The following is a 14,468-nucleotide window of genomic DNA, read 5'->3' on the forward strand; positions in this document are numbered from 1 at the left end:
GCGCCCCCACTCTCCCCAGTGCCCTCAGCACCAGTATTCCCAGTCTCTCCACCACCAGTGCCTCCATGGTGCCCACCACGACCAACATCAGTGTCCCCAGCCCAGCCACCCCCCGCGTCCCCAGCCCCACTGCCCCCAGTACCAGCATCCCCAGCCCCAGCACCCCCAGCGCCCCCAGTACCAGCGTCCCCAGCCCCAGCCCCCCACTGCCCCCAGTACCAGCACCCCCAGTGCCCCCAGTGTCCCCAGCCCCAGCACCCCCAGTGCCCCCAGCGTCCCCAGCGTCCCCAGCCCCAGCACCCCCACTGCCCCCAGTGTCCCCAGCATCCCCAGCCCCAGCACCCCCAGTGCCCCCACTGCCCCCAGTACCAGTGGCCCCAGCCCCAGCACCCCCAGTGCCCCCAGCATCCCCAACCCCAGCACCCCCAGTGGCCCAGCACCCCCAGTGCCCCCAGTACCAGCATCCTCAGCCCCAGTGGCCCCAGTACAGCCCCAGTGGCCCCAGTACTGCCCCAGTGGCCCCAGCCCCAGCACCCCCAGTGCCCCCAGCGTCCCCAGCACCCCCAGTGCCCCCGCTGTCCCCAGCCCCAGTGCCCCCAGCACCCCCAGTGCCCCCAGTGCCCTCAGCCCCAGCTCCCCCCAGACGCCCCCGTCCCCCCAAGCAGGCAGAGACAGGAGGTGGCTGCAGGGGGGTTTATTGTTGGGGAGCCCAGCCTGGCCCCGGGGTGACGGGTGCTGCTGCGGGTGCTGCGGGTGCTGCGGGTGCTGCGGGTGCTGCTGCGGGTGCTGCTGCGGGTGCTGCGGGTGCAGCAGCCCCCCGGCTTCCCTTCACCCACAATGTCCCTGCAAGGAGAGGGGGTCAGAACCCCACCACACCGCAGTGCCCCCCCCAAACCCTGCCCCACCTGGGATGGCACCCACTGGGGAAACTGAGGCACGGGTGGCACTGGGGAGGGTTCTTCTGTCCCCCAGCCCCCCCAGTCCCCCACCCCTCACCTGGGGGCTCAGCACCCCACGGCGCCGAAGGCCTCCTCGCACAGCACCCGGCCGCCCGACCGCTTGCCGTACCTGCGAGGGGGGAGCACGTTAGTGGGGGGCAGCGCCCTGCAAGGGGGGGGCAACAGGGAGCGCGTTGCATCGGCGGGGCTGGCTGCAGCGAGGGAAAGGCGCAGCGAGGGAGCGGGTTGCAAGGGAGCAGCGTGTTGCAACGGGGAGCATGCTGCAATCAGGAGTGCACGGCAAGGGCCGCAGGTTGCAGCAGGGAGCACGTTGCAGCTGGAATTGCATCGAAACGGGGAGCCAGGGGCAGCAGGTGAGCAGGTTGCAGCGAGGCAGCGCGGTGCAACAGCGTGCTGCAACGGGGGAGGTCGCTGCAGAAGGGAGCCGGTTGCAGCAGGAGATCACGTTGCAACAGGCAGTGCATTGCGACGAGGGAGCGCGCTGCAATGGGGAGAGCGCTGCAATGGGGAGGGCGCTGCAATGGGGAGAGCGCTGCAACGGGGAGAGCGCTGCAATGGGGAGAGCGCTGCAATGGGGAGAGCGCTGCAATGGGGAGAGTGCTGCAATGGGGAGGGCGCTGCAATGGGGAGGGCGTTGCAACGGGGAGAGAGCTGCAACGGGGAGAGTGCTGCAACGGGGAGAGCGCTGCAATGGGGAGAGCGCTGCAATGGGGAGGGCGCTGCAATGGGGAGAGTGCTGCAATGGGGAGAGCGCTGCAATGGGGAGGGCGCTGCAATGGGGAGACCGCTGCAATGGGGAGGGCGCTGCAATGGGGAGAGTGCTGCAATGGGGAGAGTGCTGCAATGGGGAGGGCGCTGCAATGGGGAGGGCGTTGCAACGGGGAGAGAGCTGCAATGGGGAGAGTGCTGCAACGGGGAGGGCGTTGCAATGGGGAGGGCGCTGCAATGGGGAGAGCGCTGCAATGGGGAGAGTGCTGCAATGGGGAGAGCGCTGCAACGGGGAGAGCGCTGCAATGGGGAGAGCGCTGCAACGGGGAGAGCGCTGCAACGGGGAGAGCGCTGCAATGGGGAGGGCGCTGCAATGGGGAGAGTGCTGCAATGGGGAGGGCGCTGCAATGGGGAGGGCGCTGCAATGGGGAGGGCGCTGCAATGGGGAGAGTGCTGCAACGGGGAGGGCGCTGCAATGGGGAGAGTGCTGCAACGGGGAGAGCGCTGCAATGGGGAGAGTGCTGCAATGGGGAGGGCGCTGCAATGGGGAGGGCGCTGCAATGGGGAGAGTGCTGCAATGGGGCAACGGGGAGGGCGCTGCAATGGGGAGAGCGCTGCAATGGGGAGGGCGCTGCAATGGGGAGAGTGCTGCAATGGGGAGGGCGCTGCAATGGGGAGGGCGCTGCAATGGGGAGAGCGCTGCAACGGGGAGAGCGCTGCAATGGGGAGAGTGCTGCCACGGGGAGAGTGCTGCAATGGGGAGAGTGCTGCAATGGGGAGGGCGCTGCAATGGGGAGGGCGCTGCAATGGGGAGAGCGCTGCAATGGGGAGAGCGCTGCAACGGGGAGAGCGCTGCAATGGGGAGAGTGCTGCAATGGGGAGGGCGCTGCAATGGGGAGGGCGCTGCAATGGGGAGAGCGCTGCAACGGGGAGGGCGCTGCAATGGGGAGGGTGTTGCAATGGGGAGAGCGCTGCAATGGGGAGGGTGTTGCAATGGGGAGCGCGTTGCAACAAAGATGTGGTTGCAGCAGGGAAATGGATTGCAACAGGGAGCACTTTGCAACAGCGAGTGCATTGCAATGGGGAATATGTTGCAATGGGGAACACGTTGCAACGGGGCAGCGCCTTGCTGCAGGGAGCACATTGCAATGGGGCGGCACGTTGCAGGGTTCCTGCAGCCGTGCCCCTGCCAGCGCCCCGCTGCTCACCGGTGCCTTGTGACCACGTTGAGGTACTGCTGGAGGTCGTTGTAGAAGCGGACGAGGTCCTCGACGGGCGCGTCGTCCCCGGGGTAGGTGGGCTGTGCAGGGCCAGCGGTGCTGGGGCGCCCGGCCAGCAGTGCCAGGGCGCAGGCGAGGAGCAGCAGGGAGGGCCAGCGGGGAGCCATGGCTGCGCCGCACGCTGCAGCCTCAGGCTCCGCCGAGGGCACCGCGCTGCACGCACACACGCATGCACGCCACCCGGCTGCACGCACACACACACACGCATGCACACCTCCCAGCTGCATGCACACACACACGCATGCACGCCACCCGGCTGCATGCACATGCACACACGCATGCACACCTCCCAGCTGCATGCACACACACATGCACACACGCATGCACACCTCCCAGCTGCACGCACATCCACACACGCATGCACGCCACCCGGCTGCACGCACATGCACACACGCATGCACACCACCCGGCTGCACGCACACACACACGCACGCACATACATACATGCACACCACCCAGCTGCATGCACACACACATGCACACACGCATGCACGCCACCCAGCTGCACGCACATGCACACACGCACACATGCACACACACCACGCACTGCATGCACACGCATGCACACACTCATGCACACCACCCGGCTGCATGCACACACACATGCACACACGCATGCACGCCACCCAGCTGCACACACATGCACACATGCACACACGCATGCACACCACGCACTGCATGCACACGCATGCACACACTCATGCACACCACCCAGCTGCATGCACATGCACATGCACAAGCGCACGCACACCTTAGAGCACGCACAGCTCTGCACACATGCAGGCACACACACAAAACCTCAGCTCCTGAGACACACAGAGTTGTGCACACACCCCCTTGCACACTCACACGCACCCACCTCTGCTCCAGCGTGCACATGCACACATAAACCTCTGCTCTTGCAGCATGCCTTGGTGCACGTGCATGCATGCATACAGCTATGTACATGCACGCAAACATGCATGTGCACCACCCAGCTGCATGCACATGCACATGCACACACGCATGCACACCACCCGGCTCACACACATGCACACACACACACACACACATCTTAGAGCACGCACAGCTCTGCCTCTGCTTCTGGGACACATACAGTCATGCACGCACACCCTTGCACACTCAGACGCACACACCTCAGCTCCAGCGTGCACACACACACACACACACAAACCTCTGCTCTTGCAGCACACGCCTCGGTGCACGCGCATGCACACGTACAGCTATGCTCATGCACACACACACGCTCCCAGGGCACACAAAAAAGCTCCGTTCCTGGAGCATGCGCACACACGTACACACCCCCTTTCACACCCCTACACGCAGATGCACACGCTCGGCCTTGCACACGCACGTGCATGCCCTGTTTGCCCCTGCACGCACACCACACACCCCCTCGCACATGTGCATGCCCCGTTTGGCGCACACCACGTGCCCTCCGCACAGCCCTGCACCCTCGCACACCCCTGCACCCCCTCGCACCCCCCTGCACCCCCTTGCACCCCCTTGCACTCCCGCGCACCCCCCCAGCCCCTCTCCCCCAGCACAAGTGCTGCCACCGGCGCCCCCCCAGCCGTGTCCCCCCACGGGGACGAGGCCCCAGCCCCACTCACCTGCTTCCACGAGTGGTGACACGGGGACACAGCGGGACAAGGCGACGCGGCGAGACGGGGGGACGCTGCTGCCAACTGCCCGGTTCCTCGGTGACACCGCTGCCACGGCGGGGCTGGCCCTTATATCCCCCCTGTCCCCCCCGCCGATGTCACCCTGCCACGCAGCACCTGCGGCCAGGTGGCCGGGGGGGGACAGGGGCCGTCGGGGGGGACAGGGGCCGTGGCGGCGGGGGGGTGACAGGGACACCTGGCCCCTCGCACAGCCCTGGTTAATGTTTGACCCTGGGCTGGGGGGGGCTCCCGGCGGGGGCGAGGACGTGGACGTGGTGTCCGGTGTCTGTCCCCAGAGCATCTTGTCCCCACGGACGGACCGAGGGACGGAGGGACGGGTGTGGGGACAGAGGGATGGCTGTGGGGACGGAGGGACAGGTGTGGGGACAGAGGGACGAGTGTGGGGACGGAGGGATGGCTGTGGGGACAGAGGGACAGGTGTGGGGACAGAGGGACGAGTGTGGGGACAGAGGGATGGCTGTGGGGACGGAGGGATGGCTGTGGGGATGGAGGGATGGCTGTGGGGATGGAGGGACAGGTGTGGGGACGGAGGGACAAGTGTGGGGACGGAGGGAGAGCGGTGGGAGGCTGGTGGGAGGGGTGGGCAGCAGGACAGATGGATGGGGAGTGGGACAGAGGGACACTGGAAGAGCAGGCGGATGGACAGGGTGGGAGGGCGCTGGGCAGGTGCGGGGGGCGACATCGGGTGAGGGGTGGGATGGAAGGACAGAGGGATGAGGGACAGGAGGAGTGGTGGCTGCAGGGGGTGGCAGAGCTGGAGCGGGGGGACGTCCACCAGCCCCTGCTGTGGCCATGCCCGAGGATGTGGGTGTCCCCCCACTCCCACCGTGGGCTGGGGGGTGTCAGAGGGGTGGGGACCCCCCAAAGACCCCCCAAGATCCTGGGATCTCCAGCACAGCCCTGGCACAGCCCCCGATGGCTGCAGTCCCTGTGGGGACTGTCAGCACCCACTGTCACTGCACCCCACAACCAGTGCACCCAATTGCCAGTGTACCCCACACCCAGAGCACCCCAGAACTCACCACCAGTGCACTCTGCACCCCACACCCAGAGCACCCCACACCAAGTGCATCCCAGTAACCTGTGCACCCCAACACCCACTGCCAGTGCATCCCACCACCCTCATACCCAGCGCACCCCAGCACCCACCACCAGTGTACCCCGTGCACCCCCGCATCATTGCAGCCCCCCACCCAGAGCACCCAACACCGGGTGGCAGCACAGGCTGTACCCAGAGCACCCCAACACCCATCGATAGTGTATCCCCCCTACCCAGAACACCCCAGCACCCACGGCCAGCACCCACCACCGCCCCGTACCCAGTGCACCCCTGCACCCAGTACACCCCAGTATCCAACTCCAGTGTGCCCCAGCCCCACAGCGCACCCCACTCCCCACCTTCCTCCCATTCCACACCTCCATCCACTCCACTCCCCACCCCCCCAGCCCCCCACCCTTGCACCCCAGTGGGTCCCCTGGCCCTTATTCCTTTGCCCAACCTCACCCCTTTCTGTCCTCCCCTCCATCCCCCCAGCACCCCCCTCTCCACCCCCCCAGGCCCCCTCCATCCCCCTGCACCCCCCTCTCCATCCCCCCGGCCCCCCTCCATCCCCCTGCACCCCCCTCTCCATCCCCCGGCCCCCCTCCATCCCCCTGCACCCCCCTCTCCATCCCCCCGGGCCCCCTCCATCCCCCGGCACCCCCCTCTCCATCCCCCGGCCCCCCTCCATCCCCCTGCCCCCCCCCTCCATCCCCCGGCACCCCCCAACCCCCCGTCCCCAGCACACGCAGCCCAGACGGGTGCCCACGATCGTGCTCTTTATTGCCGCTGGTGGGGGCGTGCAGGGACCGCGTGGGACCCCCCGACAGCGGTGGGGAGGGGATGGGGTGAGGGCCCCCTCCGGCAGGACACCCCTGGGCTGGGCTCTGGGGGTCCCGGTCCCTCCCGGCGGGGGGGCCGGCGCTGGCCCCGGGTGCTGGGGCCCACCCTGCGGCAGAGCCCCTTCGGGAGTCACGGAGAGACGGGGAGGATTCGGGGGGCGGGGGGCTTGGGGAGCCGGTCACCACGCGGAGTCATCGTCATACCTGTGGGGAAGAGCTGGCGTGAGAAAATCGGGGATGAGACCCCCAACGCCCCCGCGGGACCCCCACCCCAGGGTGCAGGAGAGGGAGCAGCCCCTCTCCCTGCCCACGGGGGTGATGGGGACAGGGGCAAGGCCAAGGACACCCACCGTGACCTGTCACTGCCGGCCCCCAGGAGCAGCTCCGACACCACGGCCTCGGGGCTGGCGCGTTTGCCGTACCTGCAGGACACGGAGCACGTGGGTGCGCGTGTGAAGGGGCGCAGGCGGGCGTGCAAATGGGAGCTCACGCGCCTGCGGGCAAGGGGACGTGCACAAGCGTGCAAACGGGAACCGCCGAGCGCGTGCGACGGCGGAGGGGCGTGCAAAAGGGCCGGCACGAGCATGCACGGGGGTGTGAAAACAGGCTGACACGAGCATGCACAGGGGTGTGCAAAAGGGCCAGCACAAGCGCACGTGGGGGCGTGCAAAAGGGCCAGCAGGAGCGTGCGTGGGGGTGTGAAAATGGGCTGACACGAGCATGCACAGGGGTGTGCAAAAGGGCCAGCACAAGCACACGTGGGGGCGTGCAAAGGGGCCAGCAGGAGCGTGCGTGGGGGTGTGAAAATGGGCTGACACGAGCATGCACAGGGGTGTGCAAAAGGGCCAGCACAAGCACACGTGGGGGCGTGCAAAGGGCCAGCAGGAGCGTGCGTGGGGGTGTGAAAACAGGCTGACACGAGCATGCACAGGGGTGTGCAAAAGGGCCAGCACAAGCGCATGTGGGGGCGTGCAAAAGGGCCAGCACGAGCGTGCAAAAGGGCCAGCACGAGCATGCACGGGGGCATGAAAACAGGCTGACATGAGCATGCACAAAGGTGAGCAAAAGGGCTGACACAAGCGTGCACCGTGGTGTGCAAAAGGGCCGGCACGAGCACACATGGGGCGTGCAAAAGGACCTGCAGGAGCGCGCGTGGGGGCACGCAAAAGGGTCGGCAGGAGCACACATGGGGCGTGCAAAAGGGTCGGCAGGAGCGTGCACAAGCACACGCACACGCGTGCACGCTGCCACCCGCCTGCGCTCACCTCTGCCGCGTCACCAGGTTGATGTAGTGGCGAAGGGCCGAGAAGTACTTGGCCATCTCCTCGGGGGACGCGTCGTCCCCGGGGCTCTCGGGCTTGGGGGGGTAGGCGGCCGCCAGCGTGCCCAGGCAGAGCAGGGCGCAGAGGGCCACGGCCACCAGCACGCGCCACGGCCTCGGGGACGTCACCATCTGCGTGGGGACGGGGACGGGGGGCAGCCTCAGCTGCGTGGCCGTCACCCCTGTCACTCTCGGGTTCCCCCACCTTGTCCCCAAGCAGCTCTGCCCCCCCCGCCCCCGCAACGCTCCAGGGACACCCTGAGCCCACAGAGATGTCTCACACACGCCCCTCCCGGACCCTGTCCCCTGTGGGGACATTGCACCCCCAGGGCACCCCCTGCTCCCCAAGGGGATGTCCCTCTCCCCTGCCCAGGACCCCAGCTCCCACAAGGGACATCTTCCCTCCAGGGACTCCCCCCAGGGGGACACCTCCCTTCCAGAGACCACCCCACCTCCCCAAAGGGACATCTCACCCCTCGGGATTTCTAGAGACCCCCCACAATGTCCTCAAGGGCCCATCTCCCTCCCAGGGACCCCCAGGAACAGCCCCTGCAAGTTCCCAAGGGGACACATCCCTCCCAGGGACCCCACAGACCCCCCCCCCCATCTCCCAAAGGGGAGATCTGCCCCCAGAGACACCCCCCCCAGCCGCCCCAAGGGAGATCTCCCACCCTAAATGACCCCCAGAGACCCCAGTCCACCCCATGGGACACCTCCCCTCCAGGGATCCCCCCATGTCCCCAAGGGATCACCTCCCTCCCAGGGGTCCCAGCCACCCCAAAGGACATGTCCCCTCCATGGGACCCCCGTGGGACCCCCCAAGGCCCCAGCCCCGTCCCCGGGCTGTCCCCGCACTCACGGTGGAGGAGGCGGGAGGTGACAGGCAGGGCCTGGCAGCGGGGTGACAGTGCCGGGGACACCGAGCTGGGGACACAGCGGCTCCTCCACCCACCCGGGGTTTTATAGCCTCCGAGGGGCTGCCGGCTCCTCCCTCATCCGTGACCGACCCACGGGCACGGCAGGACCCCGGCAGCCCCCCCGCCACCGGCCCTGGGGGCACACGTGCCAGCTCCTTGTCACCGTCCCTTGGCAGAGCCCCCCCCGGCCCGGTGCACCGAGGGGGCAGGGGTGCAGGCACGGGGCATGGAGGACACGACGGGACACGGGGACGTGGCGTGCAGCCACAGGACATGGTGTGTGGCACATGGCAATGCCACACGGGCACGGCCCAGGGACACAGATGTGACATGTAGCCAGGGCAAAGGGACACAGAAGTGACACGCAGCCACGGCACAGGGCATGGCACAGGGACACAGAAGTGACACGCAGCCATGGCACAGGGACACAGACGTGACACACAGCCACGGCACAGGGACACAGACGTGACACACAGCCACGGCACAGGGCATGGCACAGGGACACAGATGTGACACGCAGCCATGGCACAGGGACACAGACGTGACACGCAGCCACAGCACAGGGACACAGATGTGACACGCAGCCATGGCACAGGGACACAGACGTGACACGCAGCCACAGCACAGGGACACAGATGTGACACGCAGCCATGGCACAGGGACACAGACGTGACACGCAGCCACAGCACAGGGACACAGATGTGACACGCAGCCACGGCACAGGGACACAGATGTGACATGCAGCCACGGCACAGGGACACAGATGTGACATGCAGCCACGGCACAGGGCATGGCACAGGGACATGGATGTGACACGCAGCCATGGCACAGGGACACAGACGTGACACGCAGCCACGGCACAGGGCATGGCACAGGGACACAGATGTGACACGCAGCCATGGCACAGGGACACGGACGTGACACGCAGCCACGGCACACGGCACGGCGCAGGGACACAGATGTGACACGCAGCCACGGCACGGCGCAGGGACAGCCTCAGGCCGTGGCAGTGGCACACAGGGACCCCGACACGGCACAGCCATGACACAGGCCCAGCACACGGGGACAGCCGGGACACGGCCCGCAGCTGCCCCGATTTCCCCCCCCCGCCAGGGCAGGGCACGGAGCCGCCGCCGCCGCCATCGACCGCTGTCACAGCCCCCCGGGACGGATGAGCTGCCCTTTCCGCTCCCCCGCGCCGGGGGGGGGACATTAATTCGTTATGGATTTGGCATTAAGGAGCAATCAGCCGGCCCGGCGTGTGGGGAAACTGAGGCACGGAGGCGCCTGGCGGGGACGTGCCGTGAGGGGGGGCTCCGGGTCCCCACCGGGACGGGGCCACCAAAGCCACTATTTGGTGCTGGGACAGGGAGAGGTGGCAGAAGGGGGTCCCCAAAAGCCCTGGGGTGCTCCCACCCAGAGGCAGATGCATCTCCAGCCAGGGGGATGGAGGGGACACGGCTCAGCCGGGACTCTGTGGGGGGCCACAGGCCTGGCTGGGGGGGGGACACGGCTCAATGGGGACCCCATGGGGTGCCATGGGCCCAGCTAGGGGGGACATGGCTTGATGGGGACCCTGAAGGGTGCCATGGGCCCGGATGGGGGGGGGGGACATGGCTTGATGGGGACCCTGAAGGGTGCCATGGGCCCGGATGGGGGGGGGAACACGGCTTGATGGGGACCCTGAAGGGTGCCACGGGCCCAGCTGTGGGGGGGGGGGGACACGACACAACTTGATGGGGACCCTGTGGGGTGCCACGGGCCTGGCTGGGGGAGGACACGCTCCCCGCTCCTGACCCGGCCATCACCCCCGTGAGCAGCAGCGGGGACACGGCTCGCAGCAGTGCCACCACGGGGGTCCCAGCCCTGTGGCTGTCCCCAGCCCCCGTAGGACTCACCCCCATGGCGTGGCCGCGGTGTCACCCTGGCGTGGGGACACAACCGGGGGCCCACGCTGCCCCGGCCACACGGTGCCAGCCCGGGAGGAGGCTGAGCTGCCCGCCAGCCCGTGGGGGTGGGCGCAGCCCCCCCAGCCCAGCACCTTTCACGTCCCTGCAGCTGAAGGCACGGGTCGATGGTGGGGCTAATTGGATCGAGGGGGGCGGCGGAGGCCCCCCCGCAGCGCCCCGCCACGCGTCCCTGCAGGCAGCGAGGCCAAATCCAGCACCGCCCCGGAGGGGGCTGAGCCCCCTCCCCAGCACAGAAGTGCCCCAACAGGGGGGTTCTGCCCCATCTTGGGGTTCATGGAGGGGGGGCACAGGGTGCTGGTGGCTGGGGGGAACCAACCCCACGGTCCCACCGCTGTGGACTGGGACCAAACCCCCCAGGACGGCAGCAATGTCACCGCACTGTCACAGATGTCCCTGAGCTGAGGCCGGGAGGGAGGATCGGGGTCCGGGTGGCCCCCAGCCCCCCCTTGGCACAGAGCAGACCCTGCTGTTGGGGGGGGGGCGGGGGGAGAAGGGAGATGAGGGTTTTCTGCACCATTTCCCCCGACTGTCAGCAAACAGCAATTTTCCAAAGGTCACAGGATGGCTCTGCCAGCGGGGGGAACCCCCCGGGCACGGAGGTGGGGGGCCCGGCAACAGGCCCCCCCTGCCCCCAGCAGGGCAAGGGGTGGCCCCAGAAGAGCCAAAGGGGATGGGGCAGAGGGTGCCCTCATTGTGCCCCCCACCTCTCCCATGGGCAGGGAGGAAGAGGAGGAAAGCCTGGGGCCAAAGGTGCATCACTGGAGCCCAAGGAGCCCCTGGTGGGGGGGTCCTGGAGAGCGAGGAGCCCCCCCAGCCCCGGGTGTCGGACGGAAAGGCACAGGGAGAGCAAACAAGGCCCTGCCGCTTCCCCGCGCTTTATGGCCCCCTGGTTCCGCTGGAGGCGCATTAGGGGCCACGTGTGCCCCCCCCCCCCCGGGAGGAAGGCCCTTATCAGCCCCTGTTTGCTTTTCCACTGGCCTGGGGCGGGGGGGGGGCAGGACAGGACGGACACACGCCTGCCCAGCCCGGGGGACACACAGACGCCAGGCTGCAGGATGGGGACAGTGAGGACACAGCCGTCGGGGACACCAGGGCTCTGCCAGCCCCTCGCCGTGTCCCCCCAGGACATGCCCCCCCCCGAACCCCAAGCCAAACCCCCGCGCTGGCTTGCAGCAGAGCACAGGCAGCAAAACCCAGCCCAGGACCCCCCCTGTCCCCCCCCCCCCCGTCTCAGTTTCCCCACTGAAGGGAGAGGAACACCCAGGATTGCCCCCACCCCACTGCACGCTGGCTCCCCCAAGCCCCCCAAAGCAGGCAACTCCCCCTCCGAGCCTCCCAAAAGCACACACCCCCCCCACCCCAAGCCCCCCAGAGCAGCAGGGCCCGACCTCGTGGGCACACAACAGCCGAGACAGCCCCGGGGACGAGGTAAAAGATTTCTCATTTCATCAGTAAAAATACACCCTGGGGACACACACGCACCCCTCGGTGGGGAGGGGGCCTGGCCACACAGTGGCTGGCACCCCACAGGTGTGAGCCACCCCCCCCACAACTGCCCCCCCCACACCCAGGGCAGCACCCGCCCCATCCGCCAGCAAAATTATCAAGTATTTACAAATTAAAAAAAAAAAAAAGAATAAATAGCAGTGATTCTTTAAAAAAACCAGACACACACCCCTCCCCTCGCTGTCCTCCCCCCCCGCCCCAGTCCTGGCCGGCGGCCACCCCGCTCAGCCGTCGGTGGCCAGGATAACGACGGCTCCAAAAATGCCAACGTTTTGCCCGATGAGTTTCATCTGATTCCAAAACTCGACCCGTCGCGATTCGTGCCAGTAGCCGATGTTGCCGTCGATGAGGAGGATGGCGAGGGGCAGCAGAACCGCCAGCACCTGCGCCGCCGCCCGCACGTAGTAACCGGAGAGGAAGGCGAGGGCCAGGAGGCCGTAGAGGATGAAGAGGAGCTGGAGGGCGAGCTCCCCCCCCAGGAGGTGGTTCAGGTAAGCCAGGCGGTCCTCCTTGCTGTGCTGCAGGGAGTAGGCCTGGGGGGGGACACGTGGGGGGGACACATGGGGGGGACACATGGGGGGGACACATGGGGGGGACTGGGAGCGCTTGCCTGAAGCTTCTCCCCCTTGGAGGGAAACCCCCAACGGACCCAGCCGTCTGCCTGCAGCAGGGCCGGGGGCAGGAGGTGGCTGTTGTGTGTGTCCCCCCCCATCCAAGTGTTTTGTGACCCCCTCCCCGTACCTGGCAGATGAGGTAGATGCCGAGGAAGACCTGCCCCGTGGACTGCAGGGAGCGGCTGCGCGGCTTCTGGCGGTAGAGCTCGCCCGCGCCGCTGGCCAGGATGAGGAAGCCGCCGATGATGGCGATGGTCCGGGAGTACATCCGCACCTGCGCCAGGGCCACGGTCACCCCCGCGGGTCCCCCTGAGGCCGGGGCTGGGGGTCTTGGGGAGGGGTGTTTTTTACCTTCAGCCAGTCGCCGTAGTGGACGTGGCCGCCGACGTGGGCGGCGTAGGTGGCCACGGCGAGCTGCAGGGCGGCCCCCAGGGCGAACCAGCGGCGCTTCACCCCAAAGGACATGAAGCTGGCGCAGAGCACGGCCACCCCCATGTCCACGTACAAGTAGGGGATGGGGATGTCTGGCTTCCTGGGGGGTGTGCGGCAGCTCCAGCCCCTGACCCCCAACTCCCCACAGCCACCCCTGGCCCTGCTCACCCCCACACCCCCACTCACCCCCAGACCCACCCTGAGACCCTAACCCTAACCCTGACACAGCCCTCCCCTAGCGGGAGGCCCTCTGCACCCCTGCCAGCCCATCTTTCTGATTGCCCCAGCCCCCCCCAGCTGCCCCTCTGCCCTCCCCCCAGCCCTCCCCTTCGTCTGGCCCCACACCCAGCCCATGTCCCCCCAGCCCCATACTTAGCCCAGGAGCCCCCCAACAGTCCCGCACTTGCCCCAACCACCCCAGCCCCACACCTAGCCCAGGCCCTCAAAGCCCCACATCAGCCCCAGGCACACCAGTCCCACACTTAGCCCAGAAGCCCCCCAGCCCCCCCACAAATAACCAGCTTCCCCTGCCGCACACCTACACCATCCCTACAAATACCCCAAGCCCCCGGCCCCCCATGCCTCCCCCCAGCCCCACATGTACTCCAGGCCCTCAAAGCCACCCCCCACCCCAGGCTCCCCGGGCCCCCCGCAGCCCCAGGCCGCCTCCAGCCCCAGGTCCCACAAGCTCCCCCAGCCCCATACCTACCCCAGGCCCCCCATGCCCCTCACGCCCACCCCAGGCCCTCACAGCCCCACACCAGCCGCAGGCTCACATGAGCCCCGGGCCCTCCAGGCCTCCCCCAGCCCCACACCTATCCCAGGCCGACCCCCGCCAGCCCCGGGCCCCCCAGGCCTTTCAACAGCCCCACACCAGCTCCACAACAGTCCCGGGCCCCCCCGGGCCCCAAGGCCGCCCCCAGCCCCGGGCCCCCCCAAGGACCAGGCCTCCCCCCCGCCCCGCACCGCCGCCCGTCGGCGCGCTCGGCGCAGAGCAGCAGCCCGCTGAAGCAGTGCCAGAAGGGGAAGCGGGTCAGCAGGACGCCGCCCCCCGCCGTCAGCAGCCGCAGCGCCCGCCGCCGCCACCCGCGGCCCGCCGCCATCGCCCCGGGGCCGCCCCGCCGGAAGTCCCGCCCCGCGCCGGAAACAGCGCGCCGGCAGCCCCGCCCCCCGCGCGAAACCCCGCCCCTTACGC

The 14,468-nt window shown here is 68.2% G+C and overlaps 3 protein-coding genes across 4 annotated transcripts; all 3 read right to left on the reverse strand.

The window, feature by feature from the left end:
- Nucleotides 1-685: 685 nt before the first annotated feature.
- LOC135317240 (pancreatic polypeptide-like) lies at nucleotides 686-4,806 on the reverse strand. The gene is made up of 4 exons (XM_064473152.1): nucleotides 4,561-4,806; nucleotides 2,876-3,056; nucleotides 997-1,068; nucleotides 686-843 (listed from the first exon to the last, which is right to left on the reverse strand). Exons 2-3 carry the CDS (start codon nucleotides 3,052-3,054, stop codon nucleotides 1,005-1,007), a joined length of 243 nt encoding a protein of 80 aa, XP_064329222.1. The 5' UTR covers nucleotides 3,055-3,056; nucleotides 4,561-4,806; the 3' UTR covers nucleotides 686-843; nucleotides 997-1,004.
- Nucleotides 4,807-6,450: 1,644 nt separating this feature from the next.
- Nucleotides 6,451-9,773, reverse strand: LOC135317225 (peptide YY-like). 2 transcript variants are annotated; one of them, XM_064473123.1, is made up of 4 exons: nucleotides 8,694-9,773; nucleotides 7,779-7,966; nucleotides 6,864-6,935; nucleotides 6,451-6,717 (listed from the first exon to the last, which is right to left on the reverse strand). In XM_064473123.1, the coding sequence occupies exons 1-4, from the start codon at nucleotides 9,573-9,575 to the stop codon at nucleotides 6,693-6,695; spliced, it is 1,167 nt and encodes a 388-aa protein (XP_064329193.1). In that variant the 5' UTR covers nucleotides 9,576-9,773; the 3' UTR covers nucleotides 6,451-6,692. The 2 variants fall into 2 exon arrangements, with proteins under 2 accessions (XP_064329193.1, XP_064329194.1); XM_064473124.1 differs by lacking the exon at nucleotides 8,694-9,773 and having other exon boundaries at nucleotides 7,779-8,023.
- A 2,370-nt stretch (nucleotides 9,774-12,143) lies between these two features.
- Nucleotides 12,144-14,421, reverse strand: TMEM101 (transmembrane protein 101). The gene is made up of 4 exons (XM_064473440.1): nucleotides 14,240-14,421; nucleotides 13,193-13,373; nucleotides 12,969-13,115; nucleotides 12,144-12,760 (listed from the first exon to the last, which is right to left on the reverse strand). Exons 1-4 carry the CDS (start codon nucleotides 14,374-14,376, stop codon nucleotides 12,452-12,454), a joined length of 774 nt encoding a protein of 257 aa, XP_064329510.1. The 5' UTR covers nucleotides 14,377-14,421; the 3' UTR covers nucleotides 12,144-12,451.
- Between the last annotated feature and the right edge of the window lie 47 nt (nucleotides 14,422-14,468).

This window comes from Phalacrocorax carbo, chromosome 25 (genome assembly GCF_963921805.1).
Source record: "Phalacrocorax carbo chromosome 25, bPhaCar2.1, whole genome shotgun sequence".
Taxonomy (NCBI): Eukaryota; Metazoa; Chordata; class Aves; order Suliformes; family Phalacrocoracidae; genus Phalacrocorax; species Phalacrocorax carbo.

Bases quoted from the DNA above. Each gene is read 5' to 3' on its own strand.
- LOC135317240 (XM_064473152.1), bottom strand. From the start codon at position 3,054: ATGGCTCCCCGCTGGCCCTCCCTGCTGCTCCTCGCCTGCGCCCTGGCA. The intron at 1,069-2,875 runs GTGAGCAGCGGG...CCCCCCTCGCAG, and splicing joins AACGTGGTCACAAGGCACCG to GTACGGCAAGCGGTCGGGCG.
- LOC135317225 (XM_064473123.1), bottom strand. From the start codon at position 9,575: ATGGCTGCGTGTCACATCCATGTCCCTGTGCCATGCCCTGTGCCGTGG. The intron at 6,936-7,778 runs GTGAGCGCAGGC...CGTGTCCTGCAG, and splicing joins AACCTGGTGACGCGGCAGAG to GTACGGCAAACGCGCCAGCC. The intron at 6,718-6,863 runs GTGGGTGTCCTT...TCTTCCCCACAG, and splicing joins GCCGGCAGTGACAGGTCACG to GTATGACGATGACTCCGCGT.
- TMEM101 (XM_064473440.1), bottom strand. From the start codon at position 14,376: ATGGCGGCGGGCCGCGGGTGGCGGCGGCGGGCGCTGCGGCTGCTGACG. The intron at 13,116-13,192 runs GTAAAAAACACC...GCCCTGGCGCAG, and splicing joins ACTACGGCGACTGGCTGAAG to GTGCGGATGTACTCCCGGAC. The intron at 12,761-12,968 runs GTACGGGGAGGG...GTCCCCCCCCAG, and splicing joins GCATCTACCTCATCTGCCAG to GCCTACTCCCTGCAGCACAG.